This window comes from Pongo abelii, chromosome 18 (genome assembly GCF_028885655.2).
Source record: "Pongo abelii isolate AG06213 chromosome 18, NHGRI_mPonAbe1-v2.0_pri, whole genome shotgun sequence".
Classification (NCBI taxonomy): Eukaryota; Metazoa; Chordata; class Mammalia; order Primates; family Hominidae; genus Pongo; species Pongo abelii.
In genome coordinates this window covers 84,107,744-84,122,555 of record NC_072003.2, presented here as the reverse complement: position 1 = coordinate 84,122,555, position 14,812 = coordinate 84,107,744, and the positions used below count along the sequence as shown (strand labels likewise).

The 14,812-nt window shown below is 45.7% G+C and overlaps 1 protein-coding gene across 1 annotated transcript in view; it reads right to left on the bottom strand.

Moving 5' to 3' along the window:
• USP10 (ubiquitin specific peptidase 10) overlaps positions 1 to 14,529 on the bottom strand; it is a 78,671-nt gene extending 64,142 nt beyond the window's left edge. Inside the window, exon 1 of the mRNA XM_003778672.4 lies at positions 14,338 to 14,529. Within this exon, the coding sequence (XP_003778720.3) occupies positions 14,338 to 14,358 (21 nt within the window). The 5' untranslated portion in view covers positions 14,359 to 14,529. The remainder of the gene's footprint in view (positions 1 to 14,337) is intronic.
• Positions 14,530 to 14,812: the final 283 nt, after the last annotated feature.

Here is a 14,812-nt window from a genome sequence, read left to right as displayed (position 1 = left end):
AGCTGGCTCCCGCCAGCCACCCACCTCCCGCCACCCTAAGGCCTGCCCCTCCTCTAGGCACTGTTCAAGCCCTCCAAGCTTCTCAACTGGGTCTCTGCAACAATCTACCTCCGCCTCTGTGCTCACCCCTCACCCTCCAAACTGCATGTGGCCACCACAGAGCTGTCTCTCAACTGAACCTTACTATTCTGGTGCCCAGGAAAAGCCTTTCTAGTCTCCCAGAACTTTTCAGGCTAACAGGCTCTAGCAGAGCCTACAAGACGCACCCATCCACCTTCCCAGACAACCCCCAGCACTGCAGCCCCGACAACTCTCCACATCCCGAATGCACTTCGGCGACATGGCACACGCCAGGTCTTTCTGCTTTGGGCGCCCTTCTCTTGGGCCCCTGCTGGCCTGGCTGACTCTGCACACTATAGAACTCAGTTCCAAAAGCTCATCTTTGTGAGCTATTTTCCTCACAAACATGAGCCAAGGTGTCCCCGGGGACTCTCCTGTGACGGTTTCTCTAATTCTGGATCCTAACCGTTGATTCTCTAGCTTCTTTCCCACACTAGACTGTGGGCTTCTGAATATGTTCACTGTGGTATGTCTTTCACGAATGTGTTTGTTAATAAATGTTTACAGAGCACTCACCACATTCTAGCACTAGGGGCCCTAGCAGTGAACAAAGCAAACAAAAACCCCTGCCCTCACGGAGCTTATATTGGGGGAGGACAAGAGAGTGAACCAGACACATATGTCAGGATACCGGGTATGTAGGGTATTAGGTGTGAAGTGCTCTGGAGAGGGAGCAAGGAGACAGGGTGACAAGTGTGAAGGAGGGCGCAATTTTAAAGGTGGGTAAAGTGGGACTAAGAAAATGGGCCAGGCACAGAGACTCACTGAAAGTAGGGGAGCAAACCACAGGGACAGAGGGGGCGAGCCTGTCTACAGACAGAGGGTCTCGGGGAGAGACAATGCGTTCTCCTCCATTTCGGTACCAACAATGCCTGGCACATAGCTGAGCTCAATAAATAACTAGTGGGTGAATGGTGGCTTTGGCTGAGATATCTAAGGTTACAAAGGTGGGGAAAGATAAACTAACTGCGGCAAACCAGCCGAAAAGCTCTTTCCATGTTCACTGGTGACACATAATTGGGCCCCGTACTGGAAAGGTTGGCTGCTCCATGGTTCTTGGATTTGGGGGACAGCTGCATTTGCTCTAAGCAGGCCTGCAAAGATCACTGGCATGCCCACTAACAGTCCTGGAAGAGCTTTAGTACACGGAGCCCCCACAGCCAAGCACTTGCTGGTAACTCTGGTGAAGGCATTCTCTCTGCACTGCTAAGCGTCCTATGATCTCCAGACTACACTTGCTGCGAAAGAGACCAAAGAATAAAACAAAATAACTTACATGTGACGTGCGGGTCAGTCGCCTGGATTCAAGAAACTACACAAGAGAGATAAAGAGAGCACTGAAGAACCTGAAGAGCAGCTTAGGGGTCACTCACGCATTCTAAATGCAGAAATGACAATCAATGTGATACTTTGGGAAGCAGCCACCTCTTCTTCATCAGCTCTCATTCCTATTTCTATAGAAGGCAAATCTGTCCCTTGTGGTCTTGCGTGCTGTGGTCCTGAACTTCATGCCTAGAACTATTATAGAAACACCAAAAACAACCATAAGCAGTCCTGAAAACAGTGAATGACAACCAGCTGTTCTCTGTTTGCTTCAACTGGTCCCTGCCAATTAACCGATCCAACAGACAAACACTTGAGTGCCCACTGTGCTAGGCAGTGGGGACAGTGGGGGAGCCAGACCACACTAGACTCAAGAAAGCCTTCCTGACCTGACAGAGCAGCCAGGCCGGCGGCTGCTTCCAGCTCATCCATGTGGTGTTCGCCTCTGCATAAGGCACAGTCTCCCCAGGCAGAGCCATGTCTTCCTTCCGCTACTCTCAGGACAGGACCACACGGGCCTCTGTACACAGCTGAGTGCCTCCCGAGGAAGGACAGGGCATCTACAGAATCAAAGTATAAGGGCCCTCAAAGCCTGCCGTGCACACAAAATACTGCGATTTCTTTCCCTTCTCACAGAAAAGAGATCAACTGATGAATATGCTAACTTAAGTCTATGTTTCCACCCAAAAGCAGCAAGGGCAACGAAGCACAGCTGCAAGGTGTTTCTGTCCACCTTAAAAAGCAAAAGCCACTGGGCGCGGTGGCTCACGCCTGTAATCCCAGCACATTGAGAGTCTCAGGCAGGCGGATCACTTGAGGTCAAGAGTTCAAGACCAGCCTGGCCAACATGGTGAAACCCCATCTCTGCTAAAAATACAAAAATTAGCCAGCCATGGTGGCACGCACCTGTAATCCCAGCTACTCAGGAGGCTGAGGCCAGAGAATCGCTTGAGCCCAGGAGGCAGAGGTTGCAGTGAGCTGAGATCTTGCCACTGCCTGGGTGACAGAACAAGACTCCATCTCAGACAAAAAAAAAAAAAAAAAAAAAAAAGCTAGCCCTTTCTCACGCCTAAAACTGTAGTTATAGATGGAAGAAAAGTTTCTGCTGCTGGCACCTTAGAATACATTGTTGTGGCACAGAAGAGCAAAGAGGTAAGAAGCAAGAGAGAACCAAGTGTAATTATTTCAGCACCAGTTTGGGAAAAACTAGAGACTAGAATTTCCTCACCTGACGAATCCATGAGCAACAACAGCAAAAGGAAGCAGGAACTCCTGATGGTAAATTGGCTTAATGCTATGCACACATCCTCAGAGATGTTGACAACCAGGCTTCAGGATGAATTATAAAGTTCCAATTCTCTGGGACATCAGATGCTCACAGTTAAACTGAGCTGTGGGGGAGTGTGCTGATCCCATGCTGTCCACAAGGGTCCTATTTCAAGATGTGGGGTGCACAGCAACAGCCAGAGCAGATCTTAAGGCTTTGGGGAACACATGTGTACTTATATTTTTAAAAACAAGTTTTTTGCAACTTATAAATCCCAACACGGGCCCTGGCACAGAGCAAGTGCTGGGTAAATGCTTGTTTAAAAGGTATAATCACGTACTTAATGAATGCCAAACCAAACTGAAATCTCGTTCTGAAGACACAACATGACAGCTCTTCAAAGTGGCAAAATGTCAGGTTTCTCATCTGCTCAGAACTGTTCCACAATTCCACTCAGCGCTAAAATAAGTGAGTATCACATTCACAGTGAGGGGCACAATTCATATTTTTGTTGTTGTTCACACCTAACCTAGACTGGAGATGTAACACTGTCCAAAATACGATTTTGTTATTGCTATTCATGGGAAAGTGCTCAACAAGTTAAAATGAAAAAAGCTGTACACAAACCCATGCAGACGATCTGCAACCTGAGCCTGGCTGAGACGGCCTGGGGACCTGCTCACAGGGATCCTTACTCAGTGTCTCTGGGTGGCACCCAGGGTGCCAGGTGATTCTGGTATTAGAAGAGGGCACTCAAGGATCACAACCCTAAAAACGCTGTTAAATCCAATGATTCCAAATTTCTAAAGTTTACTACCAAAAGTACTACAGGAAACATTTAAAATAAGGTAACAAGTCACCTAAGTTTTCCTTAATATTTTCCTTATTTTCTACGAATATAATCAAGGGACAGATGCTTGTTTTTAAAGGTGCCTCCCCCTCAAAATAAAGTGAATATGTCCCTAAATGACCTTCCCTAACTACTCTATCCAATTATCACTGAGGACACTGAAGGGCTACTTGCCTCACATTAATCTGTCTCAGAAGTTCCCAAAAGAAATGCCCTACTTCTTTCCCCTCAAAGTTATGAGGCTTAAGATGCCAAAGTGAGCAGAGAGTAGAGTCCCAGCTATGGAGGAGAGCCTAAAGAATCAAATCCCTGACAACTCTCAAAGCATCTAAGTAAGACCCCTGCACAATCATCTCAACCCAGCAATCTTTTTTCTTTTTTTTTTCCGAGATGGAGTCTTGCTCTGTTGCCCAGGCTAGAGTGCAGTGGCACAGTCTGGTTCACTGCAACCTCTGCCTCCCGGGTTCAAGCGATTCTCCTGCCTAAGCCTCTCAAGTAGCTGGGATTACAGACATGCGCCACCACGCCCGGCTAATTTTTGTATTTTTAGTAGAGATGGGGTTTCAGCATGTTGGCCAGGTCTCAAACTCCTTACCTCAAGCGATCCGCCTACTTCGGTCTCCCAAAGTGCTGGGATTACAGGCATGAGCCTCGCACCCAGCCTCAACCAGCAATCTTAACAGAGTGTTGCTACCAACTTAACTCAGTCCTGAGCTTGGATTATCAAGTTATTTATCTCTCCTCTCCAGACTCCCGGCTAACCACTTCACCCTACACACCATTTCAGCCACGAATTTATCTGTTTCCCAAACAAGCTGCAGGCTTTGAGACCGTTCCTTTGCACATTCTCCTCCACACGCCCTTGTCCGTGTGCTTCTCTGCCTGGAAAACTCCAGCTCAAATGTCACCATTCTAGAAGAGACGTCTTCCCAGCTTTTCCCAGTCTCCTCCTTTTTTGAAACACCTTATACCTAACTCCTGAGTCATGCAACTTCTCTCCACCTCCACTGCACCCTCCAAGTCAAAAGTCCAAGGACCCTGCCCTAAATTATCTCCTTACTGCCAATGCGACCCCGTGAGTCTATTCTTCACTGGGCAGAGTACGATCCCAAACGGCAATGTGATTATGAGGTTCCATGGTCAAATGTTCTATCACCCCCTCTTCCACACTTTTCTCAGAATAAAGTCAGTAACATCTAACAAAGGCTGCAAGGTTGGATGGTGTGTCTGTCCCTCCCCTCCAGCTCTGTGCCCAAGACACACAGGTCCTTGCTGAGTTCTCCGAAGTGCTCCAAATTCCCTCCAGCCAAAGGTCCACCGCACATGCTGTCCCCACTGTCTCATGCTATAAACGTGTCACTTCCACGGGAACCGTTCTCTGACTTCAGATTGTGTTCCCTTCCTTTGGGAAACATCTCTCAGTTTGGAGCGACATGTACGTAACTGTGATTATCTGATTAGCAAGCTGTCTTCCTCAGGACCCATAAACTCCGTGAGAGAAACAATGCCTGTTTTCGCGCATCACTCCCTCCTCAGTGCCTGGTACACAGCAGCCACTCTGTAACTATTTGCTGAATGAATGAACAAACGAATGAATGAATGTTCTTGACTATGTTGTTCACACTTCTGTTACAGGAATAACCACCCTAAAATTGGATGCACCCAGCCATTAGCCTGTTTCTCTCCCTCGCTACCCAGCGAACCTCTAAAGCACAGGAATTCTCTCTTCAGCTCTATACTCCTAACGTCCAGCCACCAAAATCTCTGAACAATCACAAAAGATATAAAGTCCTTCATATGTGGTTCTGAAAAAAGTGTCTAGTATTCTGCAAATTAATTCTAAACAAAATAGTAAACCACACTTGGAAGCCCTGATTTTGCATTTTATTACAAGTCAGAAGTAGTTAAATGTGGTTATCTCTCACGAGTGGGACCTGAATTGGTGTTTTGTTTTTTGCCATTGCAGTACTCTGATGAAACAAAGTGACAGAAGACAAAAACATGATTTTGAAGAAGATGGAGAAAAATTCACGTTAATTACCCAGTTTCTCATTATTCCCTAGGGCAGGTGACTTACCAATCCCCAACTAATAAAAAGTTTGTCCTCTCATAAATCTAGTGCAAAGGCAATGGATGAACAAGAATCTGAATGTGAATCAGACCTCCTTTTCTGTTTTCTGAGACCGAGTTTCACTCTTTCGTCCAGGCTGGAGTGAAGTGGCGTGATCTCGGCTCACAGCAACCTCTGCCCCCACGGGTACAAGCTATTCTCCTGCCTCAGCCTTCCGAGCAGCTGGGATTAAAGGTGCCCGCCACCACACCCGGCTAATTTTTGTACTTTTAGCAGAGATGGGGTTTTACCATGTTGGCCAGGATAGTCTCAAACTCCTGACCTCAGGTGATCCACCCACCTCGGCCTCCCAAAGTGCTGGGATTACAGGCGTGAGCCACTACGCCCAGCCCAGACCTCCTTCTACAATATGAACACCGGACAGCATGACTGCTATTAAGGGGGTGGAAGTCTTCAAAATATTTCTTTTCTTTTCTTTTTTGACATAACAGTCTCGCTCTGTCACCCAAGCTGAAGTGCAGTGGCACAATCTCGACTCACTACAATCGCCACCTCCCAGGTTCAAGTGATCCTCCCACCTCAACCTCCAAAGTAACTGGGACTACAGGAGAGTACCACCATGCCCAGTGAATTTTTGTATTTTTTGTAGAGAAAGAGTTTTGCTATGTTGCCCAGGCTGGTCTCAAACTCCTGAGCTTGAGTGATTCGCCTGCCTCAGCCTCCCAAAGTGCTGGGATTACAGGCGTGAGTCACTGCACCTGGCCCAAAATATTTCTTAAGAAAAAAACAATTGTTTGGACAACATGTTATAAGTTGTGACAGCATTTCCACAATCCCCCGCACACTGGATCCTGATAAGCCACTTTAATCTCCAGAATATCTGCTTCATTCCCTGGCAAAATTAGGTACACCTAAGAAAACTGACTTCAGTAGATGTTTTCAATAATTTTGAAAACAAGGTTTGCTCAATGAAGTTCAGTTCAGTGACTAGATAGAACAGACCATATTATGAAACAACGGAACAACAACAAAATACTCCAATGGAAAAAACCATAGAAGACACACACCAAACTGACGATTAAGGATCAGAGAGGAAGGGAATGACTTCTACTTTTCACTTTAAATAAGTCTGTGCTGTTTTCGTGTCTTAAAAATAGCATGTCTTTATACTAGAAAATAAAATAAATGACTTTATTAAAACATACCCCACACAAACTTTAGTGAATAGTAATATATTATAGTAACAAATTTTGTAATTAGTAACATTAAAGTTTTTAAACGCGCATTTCATTCATTCATTCTGTAAATGTTTAAGGAGGAACTACTAAGGGGAAGTCACAGTGTGAAAGATTATGCCTTCATCAGTCTCTTCCAGAAAACCAGTTTGGCAAAGTAGAAAAAGCAAAGGTTTTAGAAGTCAAAACACCTGCTTTTAAAAGGTCCTGATGGCCAGCAGCCATCTGACCTCAAGCCATAGCCTCTCTGGGTCTTATCTTACTCGTCTGTAAAATGGTTATAATAATACAGGACAGAGTTGCTGTAAAGGCTCAAACAAGCTAAGGCACTTTCTAAACTATGCAGTTTACAGAGTTCACAGGCTTCAAATGAAGACTACTACAATGCTTAGTATCTCTTAATAAATATGTTCCTCCTTGTCCAATGATCAGATCTACCCAAAAAGCCTACTTCAGGTCTTGAATAAATATATACATAGTCTTGGCCCGGCACGGTGGCTCACGCCTGTAATCCCAGCACTTTGGGAGGCTGAGGTGGGCGGATCACGAGGTCAGGAGATCGAGACCATCCTGGCTAACACGGTGAAACCCTGTCTCTATTAAAAATACAAAAAATTAGCCAGGAGTGGTGGCGGGCGCCTGTAGTCCCAGCTACTCGGGAGGCTGAGGCAGGAGAATGGCGTGAACCCGGGAGGCGGAGCTTGCAGTGAGCCAAGATCCCGCCACTGCACTCCAGCCTGGGTGACAGAGCAAGACTCTGTCTCAAAAAAATATATATATTGATATATATAAATATATATATAAATATACGTATATGTATATATAAAAATATATATATAAAGATATATATATACATATACGTATATTTATATATAAATATATATATAAATATACGTATATGTATATATATAAATATACGTATATTCATATATAAATATACGTATATATATAATATATATACACATATACATATATTTATATATATAAATATATATATATACACATATACATATAGTCTTTGCACCCATGTAAGGGAAATTATTACTTAAAATATCAAGAGAAGGGGTATATAGGAACTCTGTACTTTTCTCTCAATTTTGTTGTGAACCTAAAACTGCTCTAAAAAATGAAGTATAAAAAAATTGTTTTAATGTATCAGAAGTTTTTTATATTGGGCAGGAATCTCGAAAACCTCTAGAATTGAACTTCATTTTCAAATTCTCTTCTATTTTTAACCAAAACTTCAACATGTCCTATCAAAAGTAAAAAGACTGATACTTTCAGAATGAATAGGGAGGCTAGGTGCGGTGGCTCACACCTGTAATCCCAGTACTTTAGGAAGCTGAGGCAGCAGGGATCCCTTGAGGCCAGGAGTTCGAGACCAGCCTGGGAAACACAGCAAATCCCTGTCTCTACAAAACAACAACAAATTGTTTTTTTCAAAGAATGAGTGGGGAGGCTGGGGGCAGTGGCTCATGCCTGTAATCCCAGCACTTTGGGAGGCCAAGGTAGGTGGATCATCTAAGGTCAGGAGTTCCACACCAGCCTGACCACCATGGTGAAATCCCATCTCTACTAAAAATACAAAAAAATTAGCCAGGCGTGGTGGCTCACACCTGTAATCCCAGCACTTTGAGAGGCCAAGGCGGGCGGATCACCTGAGGTAAGGAGATCAAGACCAGCCTAACATGGTGAAACCCGTGTCTACTAAAAATACAAAAATTGGGCCAGTTGCGGTGGCTCACGCCTGTAATCCCAGCACTTTAGGAGGCTGAGGCAGCTGGATCACCTGAGGTCAGGAGTTCGAGACCAGCCTGACTAACATGGTGAAACCCCGTTTCTACTAAAAATACAAAAAAATTAGCTGGGTGTGGTGGCAGGCACCTGTAATCCCAGCTACTCGGGAGGCTGAGGCAGGAGAATCGCTTGCATCTGGGAGATAGAGGCTGCAGTGAACCAAGATTGCACCACTGCACTCCAGCCTGGGCAACAGAGCAAGACTGTCTCAAAAAAAAAAAAAAAAAAAAAAAAGCAAGCAAGGGCATCATATGTCTGTACTCAACATACACAAATGGAAAGGAGCACATCTTCATAAAACAAAGACAAACGGGAAAACAAAAATCTAGCACCATCACATCAGGAAGAAAGAGAGAGAGAAAGGGATGGAGGGAGGAGTCAGCTAGATGTAAAAATCAGGTTCAAAAGGCACAGGAGTGGCTGGGTGTGGTGGCTCACGCCTGTAATCCCAGCACTTTGGGAGGCCAGGGCGGGCGGATCACGAGGTCAGGAGATCGAGACCATCCTGGCTAACACAGTGAAACCCAGTCTCTACTAAAAATACAAACAATTAGCTGGGCATGGTGGCAGGCGCCTGTAGTCCCAGCTACTCAGGAGGCTGAGGCAGGAGAATCGCTTGAACCCGGGAGGCAGAAGTTGCAGTGAGACAAGATAGCACCAACGCACTCCAGCCTGGGCAACAGAGCGAGACTCTGTCTCAAAAAAAAACAAAAAACAAAAAAAGGCACAGGAGTGGGGACACTCACCTTTTTATTAGGGATACTCTCACTTCAAAATGGACTGGTTTTGAGACTCCTGAGCCATAGAGTACAGGCTTAAGGAGATGTCCCTCCCGCTAATAGCAGAAAAATAAACTGAGAATGGATCTGAAGAATGACAACTGATAAGGCTGTAGACACAAGCCCAACGGGGAGGAGCCTGAGGACTCTTAGGAGCAGCCACCATTACAGCGCAGATGGTGGCAGGTGCTGGGCCCGCGCTCCACATGCACTCTCTCCTAACAATTCTCATGTGAGCCCACAAGGGAAAAGTTGAGGGATTCAGGCTGTAACAGCCCCAAACCACATTTCTACCTCAACACCTTACCTGCCCTATTCCAGGAGAGGGCAACCAGGGCATGATGTTTCAAGACGGGGCAGAATGGCAGTGCTGGCAGAGCTTCTGGGTTCTCAAGTCATCTGATGAAAATGGGATCATGGCCCAGGAGCTTTCAAATATCCAGAAAATAGCCAGTTCAGAAAAAATCTAGGATCTGAAGATTCTACATCGAGGTTTATGATAAATTCTACATTTTCTGGTCCTTGAAACAAATACTATACACATACCCCATGGGCTACCTTTATTTTCCTACACTAATTCTTCATCCGGCCTGTATTGACAGAAATGGTCACAGAAAGACCTTTTGGGAGAACACTTCAATAAACAGGAAAACTGCAGTCCAAGCACATATAAGTCTTTGGAAATGAACATCTACACTGCTGAAGTGGCACTAAAGTGACAAACGACAGTAATCCAATGGCCCAAGGCCAGCAAATTCCATTGCAAACAGATTTATCTGTTTTGTGCGATGGTGATTCTTGCATGTGTGACAGTAAATAGAAAAGTAACAGCCTAATTACAAGTTCAAAAGCAACCTCTTCCCACTACGTTTCATATTTTGGTATAGTATCAGTAAGAAGTGTCCTCAGCAACCACGTTTAATGTGCCACTTGAATACCAGGAACCATTAACAGAAAGTACCTACATGTCTGAAATTATATCTTTAAAAACAAACAAACAAAAAACGGAAACAAAAACACTGATGTAACTAATTCAACTGGAGATGATACCACTTTTCTCAATTACTTGAATGTTATATTCTGAGCACAGCACAATGCAACGTGCCGCTTAGGCTTGGTATTAAACAGCAATCATTAAGCTTTGTAATCCTTTTCTCCTTTAAGTTTTCCTATGTGAATCACTGCTTAAATCCTATCAGTTCCACGTAACAGAACACTGGAATACATGTCCTAACTTTTGCTTTAGTGAGGAATTTAGAATGTGGTAGGCCCGCTTAGTATTCACTGGCATTTCAGTGCGCTGCGCTCTCAATGAGATGGGCTCAAGAGCATGAAGGTGAGGTCCTGGTACGGAGCGGCTGCTCAGGCCATCTGTACAAACCACTAAGGTGACCACTGGCTCACAAACTTCTCAGGCCATCTGTACAAACCACTAAGGCGACCACTGGCTCACAAACTTAAAACATCTACTCTTAGGACATGTTTAAATAGCCTGCTGTCACTATGCAAAGGAAAACTGTTATCTCCAAATGCCCTGTCAACATTTCCAATAATTGTATTTACTTCAGCTGCTCATTACTTGATTTTCTAATAAAAATGTATCTCTTTCAAGAATTAACACTAATCCAGCTGTTGGCTAGAAACAGATATTCAGCAATACAGTAACATTCAGCCATATGCTAGAGGGGGAACCCAAGACTTTGCATCATGTAAAATGTGGGGGTCCTGCTATCACAAGGTAAAAGAGACTGGGGTGAGTCTATGCAGAGACAAGGACAGAAGCCAACTGCATGACATTCAAATGGGGTGTAGGAAGCATTATTGTGGAGATTTCACTATAAATGACATCAATAATCACAAATATTTTTTCGTTGTAAGGCAAAACTAATAGCTTCAAATTAATTACCCCAAACAATTTAACCGGTCCCCTCAGTGACAACGATATTCACTTGGACTTACACTTCAACTGCTAAAGTTCATTTATTTGTCTTTGCTAAAATGTTGACAGTTACCGGTCTCAAAATGTTTCCAAATTCTTCACTGTTACACTTCAATACAGGTAACAGGGATCAACCAACACTTTCTAATATTTGGAAATAGGGTTATTAACCTATAAACTTTTTTATTTATTTTGAGATGGAGTTTCGCTTTTTTTTTTTGAGACGGGAGTCTCGCTCTGTCGCCCAGGCTGGAGTGCAGTGGCATGATCTCGGCTCACTGAAACCTCCGCCTCCCGGGTTCAAGCGATTCTCCTGCCTCAGCCTCCCAAGTAGCTGGGACTACAGGCGAGCTTCACCATACTCGGCTAATTTTTGTATTTTTAGTAGAGACGGGGTTTCACCATATTGGTCAGGCTAATCTCAAACTCCTGACCTCAAGTGATCCACCCACCTGCGCCTCCCAAAGTGCTGGGATTACAGGCACGAGCCACCGCGCTGGCCTGTAAACAAATTTTTAAATTGTAACTTTTTCCACGTCCCATTATTCTCAGTGACAAATTTAACAAGTCAATTTTAAAATAAGACCTTCAATTTGCAGTTGTTATTCCCAACGTAAACAAGTAATATGCATATCATGGCGCTTAACATCTGATAATCAGTATTTGCTGAATGAATGAATGGCCATTAAGGCTGCAAGACTCTTAGGACAGTAGGCAACCAAATAAAACAAATTTATTAAAACGCTCAGAATGACTCGAGCAGGAACCAGTAACTAAATCCTATCATACATGATTCCATTACTTGTTTCCATTACTATTCTTTTAAAATGAAAATTATGAGAAATCGGCCAGGCTCAGTGGCTCACGCCTATAATCCCAGCACTTTGAGAGGCCGAGGCGGGTGGATCACCTGACGTCAGGAGTTTGAGACCACCCTGATCAACATGGTGAAACCCGTCTTTAATAAAAATACAAAAAATTAGCCAGACGTGGTGGTGGGCGCCTGTAATCCCAGCTACTTGGGAGCTGAGGCAGGAGAATCGCTTGAACCTGGGAGGCAGAGGTTGCAGTGGGCCAAGATGGCGTCATCGCACTCCAGCCTGGGCAACAAGAGCGAAATTCCAACTCAAAAAAAAAAAAAAAAAAAAAAAAGAAGAAGAAGAAATTATGAGAAATCAAACTATTTCCTTTGCTACTTTCTCCATGCTAAAACTTAAAAGCATTTAAATCATACTTTAAAAGAATAAACCCAAAGTGCTGCTAACATTTACGTTCCGCCAACTTTTGCTACTCCAATTTTCTAAAGATGTGTATAACGCTTTAGACTGTTGTATAAAACGTAAATACTGGGACAATGAATGCAAACGAAATTACAATTAAGTTTACATATTATCCATCCCCATTAATTAACATTTCAATCAACCTTGAATTGTGATTGATGCTTATTAAATAAAGTGAGCTATGCCTAAAGATGCTTTCTTCATGTCAAAATCACAAGGAATATTACACATTAATTCATAATGAGCCTTATACTTGTTCATACCAATTTTAACAATAGGCTAATTAGTATTTAAGTTGAGAAAAAAGCAAATATAAAATTTATTTTTTTAATATAAAGGTCTAAACAAAGCTAAATACACCAAATCTCTTAAAATCTTTGTGTTACACATTTGTAAAAATTATTCAACTACTGATCCCTTTTTTGGCGCAAAGACCTACATTACTTAAAAAAGTAAATGTACAAGGGAACAAAACGTTAAAGGGGGAAATTCTGATGCAAACTAAACTACAGCTAATTTAACAAAATTGAAGCTTGTCGTAAGTTCTGATTTTTAAAAAAGTTTTCGCATTTTAGATTCCACAACACGCATTCATTACAATAGTTACGAAAACCATGTTTCAAAAGAGGTCTAGTCAGATTGACTTCATCTGCAGAAGGGCAACAAAACCCAACTGCCTATGAAGGGTTATGATTTTACTCGCAACCAGTTTCCCGAATGGCTACTTTGTTTCATTTCCCCATATTTAATACAAATACACAATGAGATGGTTTAAAAGTGTGCAACAATTTATAGGGACCAGATGTCAACAAATTAGCAGTCTTAAAGCAAGGCTGACAAATAATACATCATGCCAATTTTTGTCCAGAATAATTATAATGGCGCATGGGGGAGAAGGTGTGAGAGAAGGGGTGGGAGAGGTAAATAAGACCTTAACTCTACACGCACATCTCCCAAAAAGAGCTCTTTCCACTACGGGATTATTGTAAAGGGCCCCTAAGCTTTAGATACTGCTCAGGCAGGGTGCGTTAGTGTCAGCCTGGCTGGGATGGATTCGTGCAAGGGATGTCACTCAAATGCAAGTGAAAGTACGGTCCTTGCGACTTATTTCGAGTTTTCTTTGCAACAGTAGCCTAAGGCCGCTACTCAGCGACTTCTACCTAAAAACCAGAAAATCGGCAATCCTGCGTCATCAATCAAGCTGGGAAAGGAAGCTTTTGGGGCAAAGGGGCAACAGGGCACCCCCAAATCTCTGAGGCTCGCTCCAGGCAGAGACAACAACCTGAGCTGCTCTGAGGCCCCTGCCGCTCCAGGGGACTCCCGGAGCCCCCGGGCCGCCTCCCCCGGCCGGCGCGGCGGGGAGGGCCCCACTCCACATCCCGGGCTCGCCCCGCGGTCCAGCCCCGGGGAGATTAACCCCTTCGGCGCCCCCCACGCCCTCCGCAAGCGGGGCCCGGAGCCCCCGCCCCTCGACCACCCCGGGACTAGGGGGCCCAGGTGGCTCACGGGGACGAAGGCGCGGCGGGCGCGGAGGCGGCGGGTGGCTCCGGCCTAGGCCCGGGCAGCGTGTCCCGGCGCCCTCCCCCACTCCCACACGCTCGCTCCGGGCTCGGGACTCGCGTCCGCCCGCCCCGGGCTCGGGCCCCTTCCGGCCGAAGGCGCGGACCGGCGGCTACCTGCGGGCTGTGGAGGGCCATGGCTGCCCGTTTCAATGGGACTCGGCGCTCCTCCGGCTGCTCACGCTGCTTCCCCCGCCGCCGCCATCTTCTCGCCCGCACATACACACTCGCATCGGCCGCCGCGCCTGCGCACTGGCCGCGCGCCGCGGGGCGCGGGGAGGCCGGCGCGCTGCTGCGCCTGCGCGGCCGACAGGTGGGCGTGCGCTTGCCGGGCCGGGGACCTCCCCTGCCCCGCCTGGAGCCTGCCGGACTCAGCCCCGCGACCCTCGGGCGGAAGCGGCCGGGCGGCTGCACACTAGGAGCCCGCCGAGTCCTGGCTGCGGATCCGGAAGGGGAGAGGGCAGGCAGGTGGAGGTGGCAACGCCGAGGCGCCGGCGGGCCCCGGCTCCTCACCTACTGGGGGCCACCTGGGCCCCGGGAGCCCGGGAACCGCGGGCTGAGGTCGGCCTGGGGCCCTCGAGCCGTGCTCAGC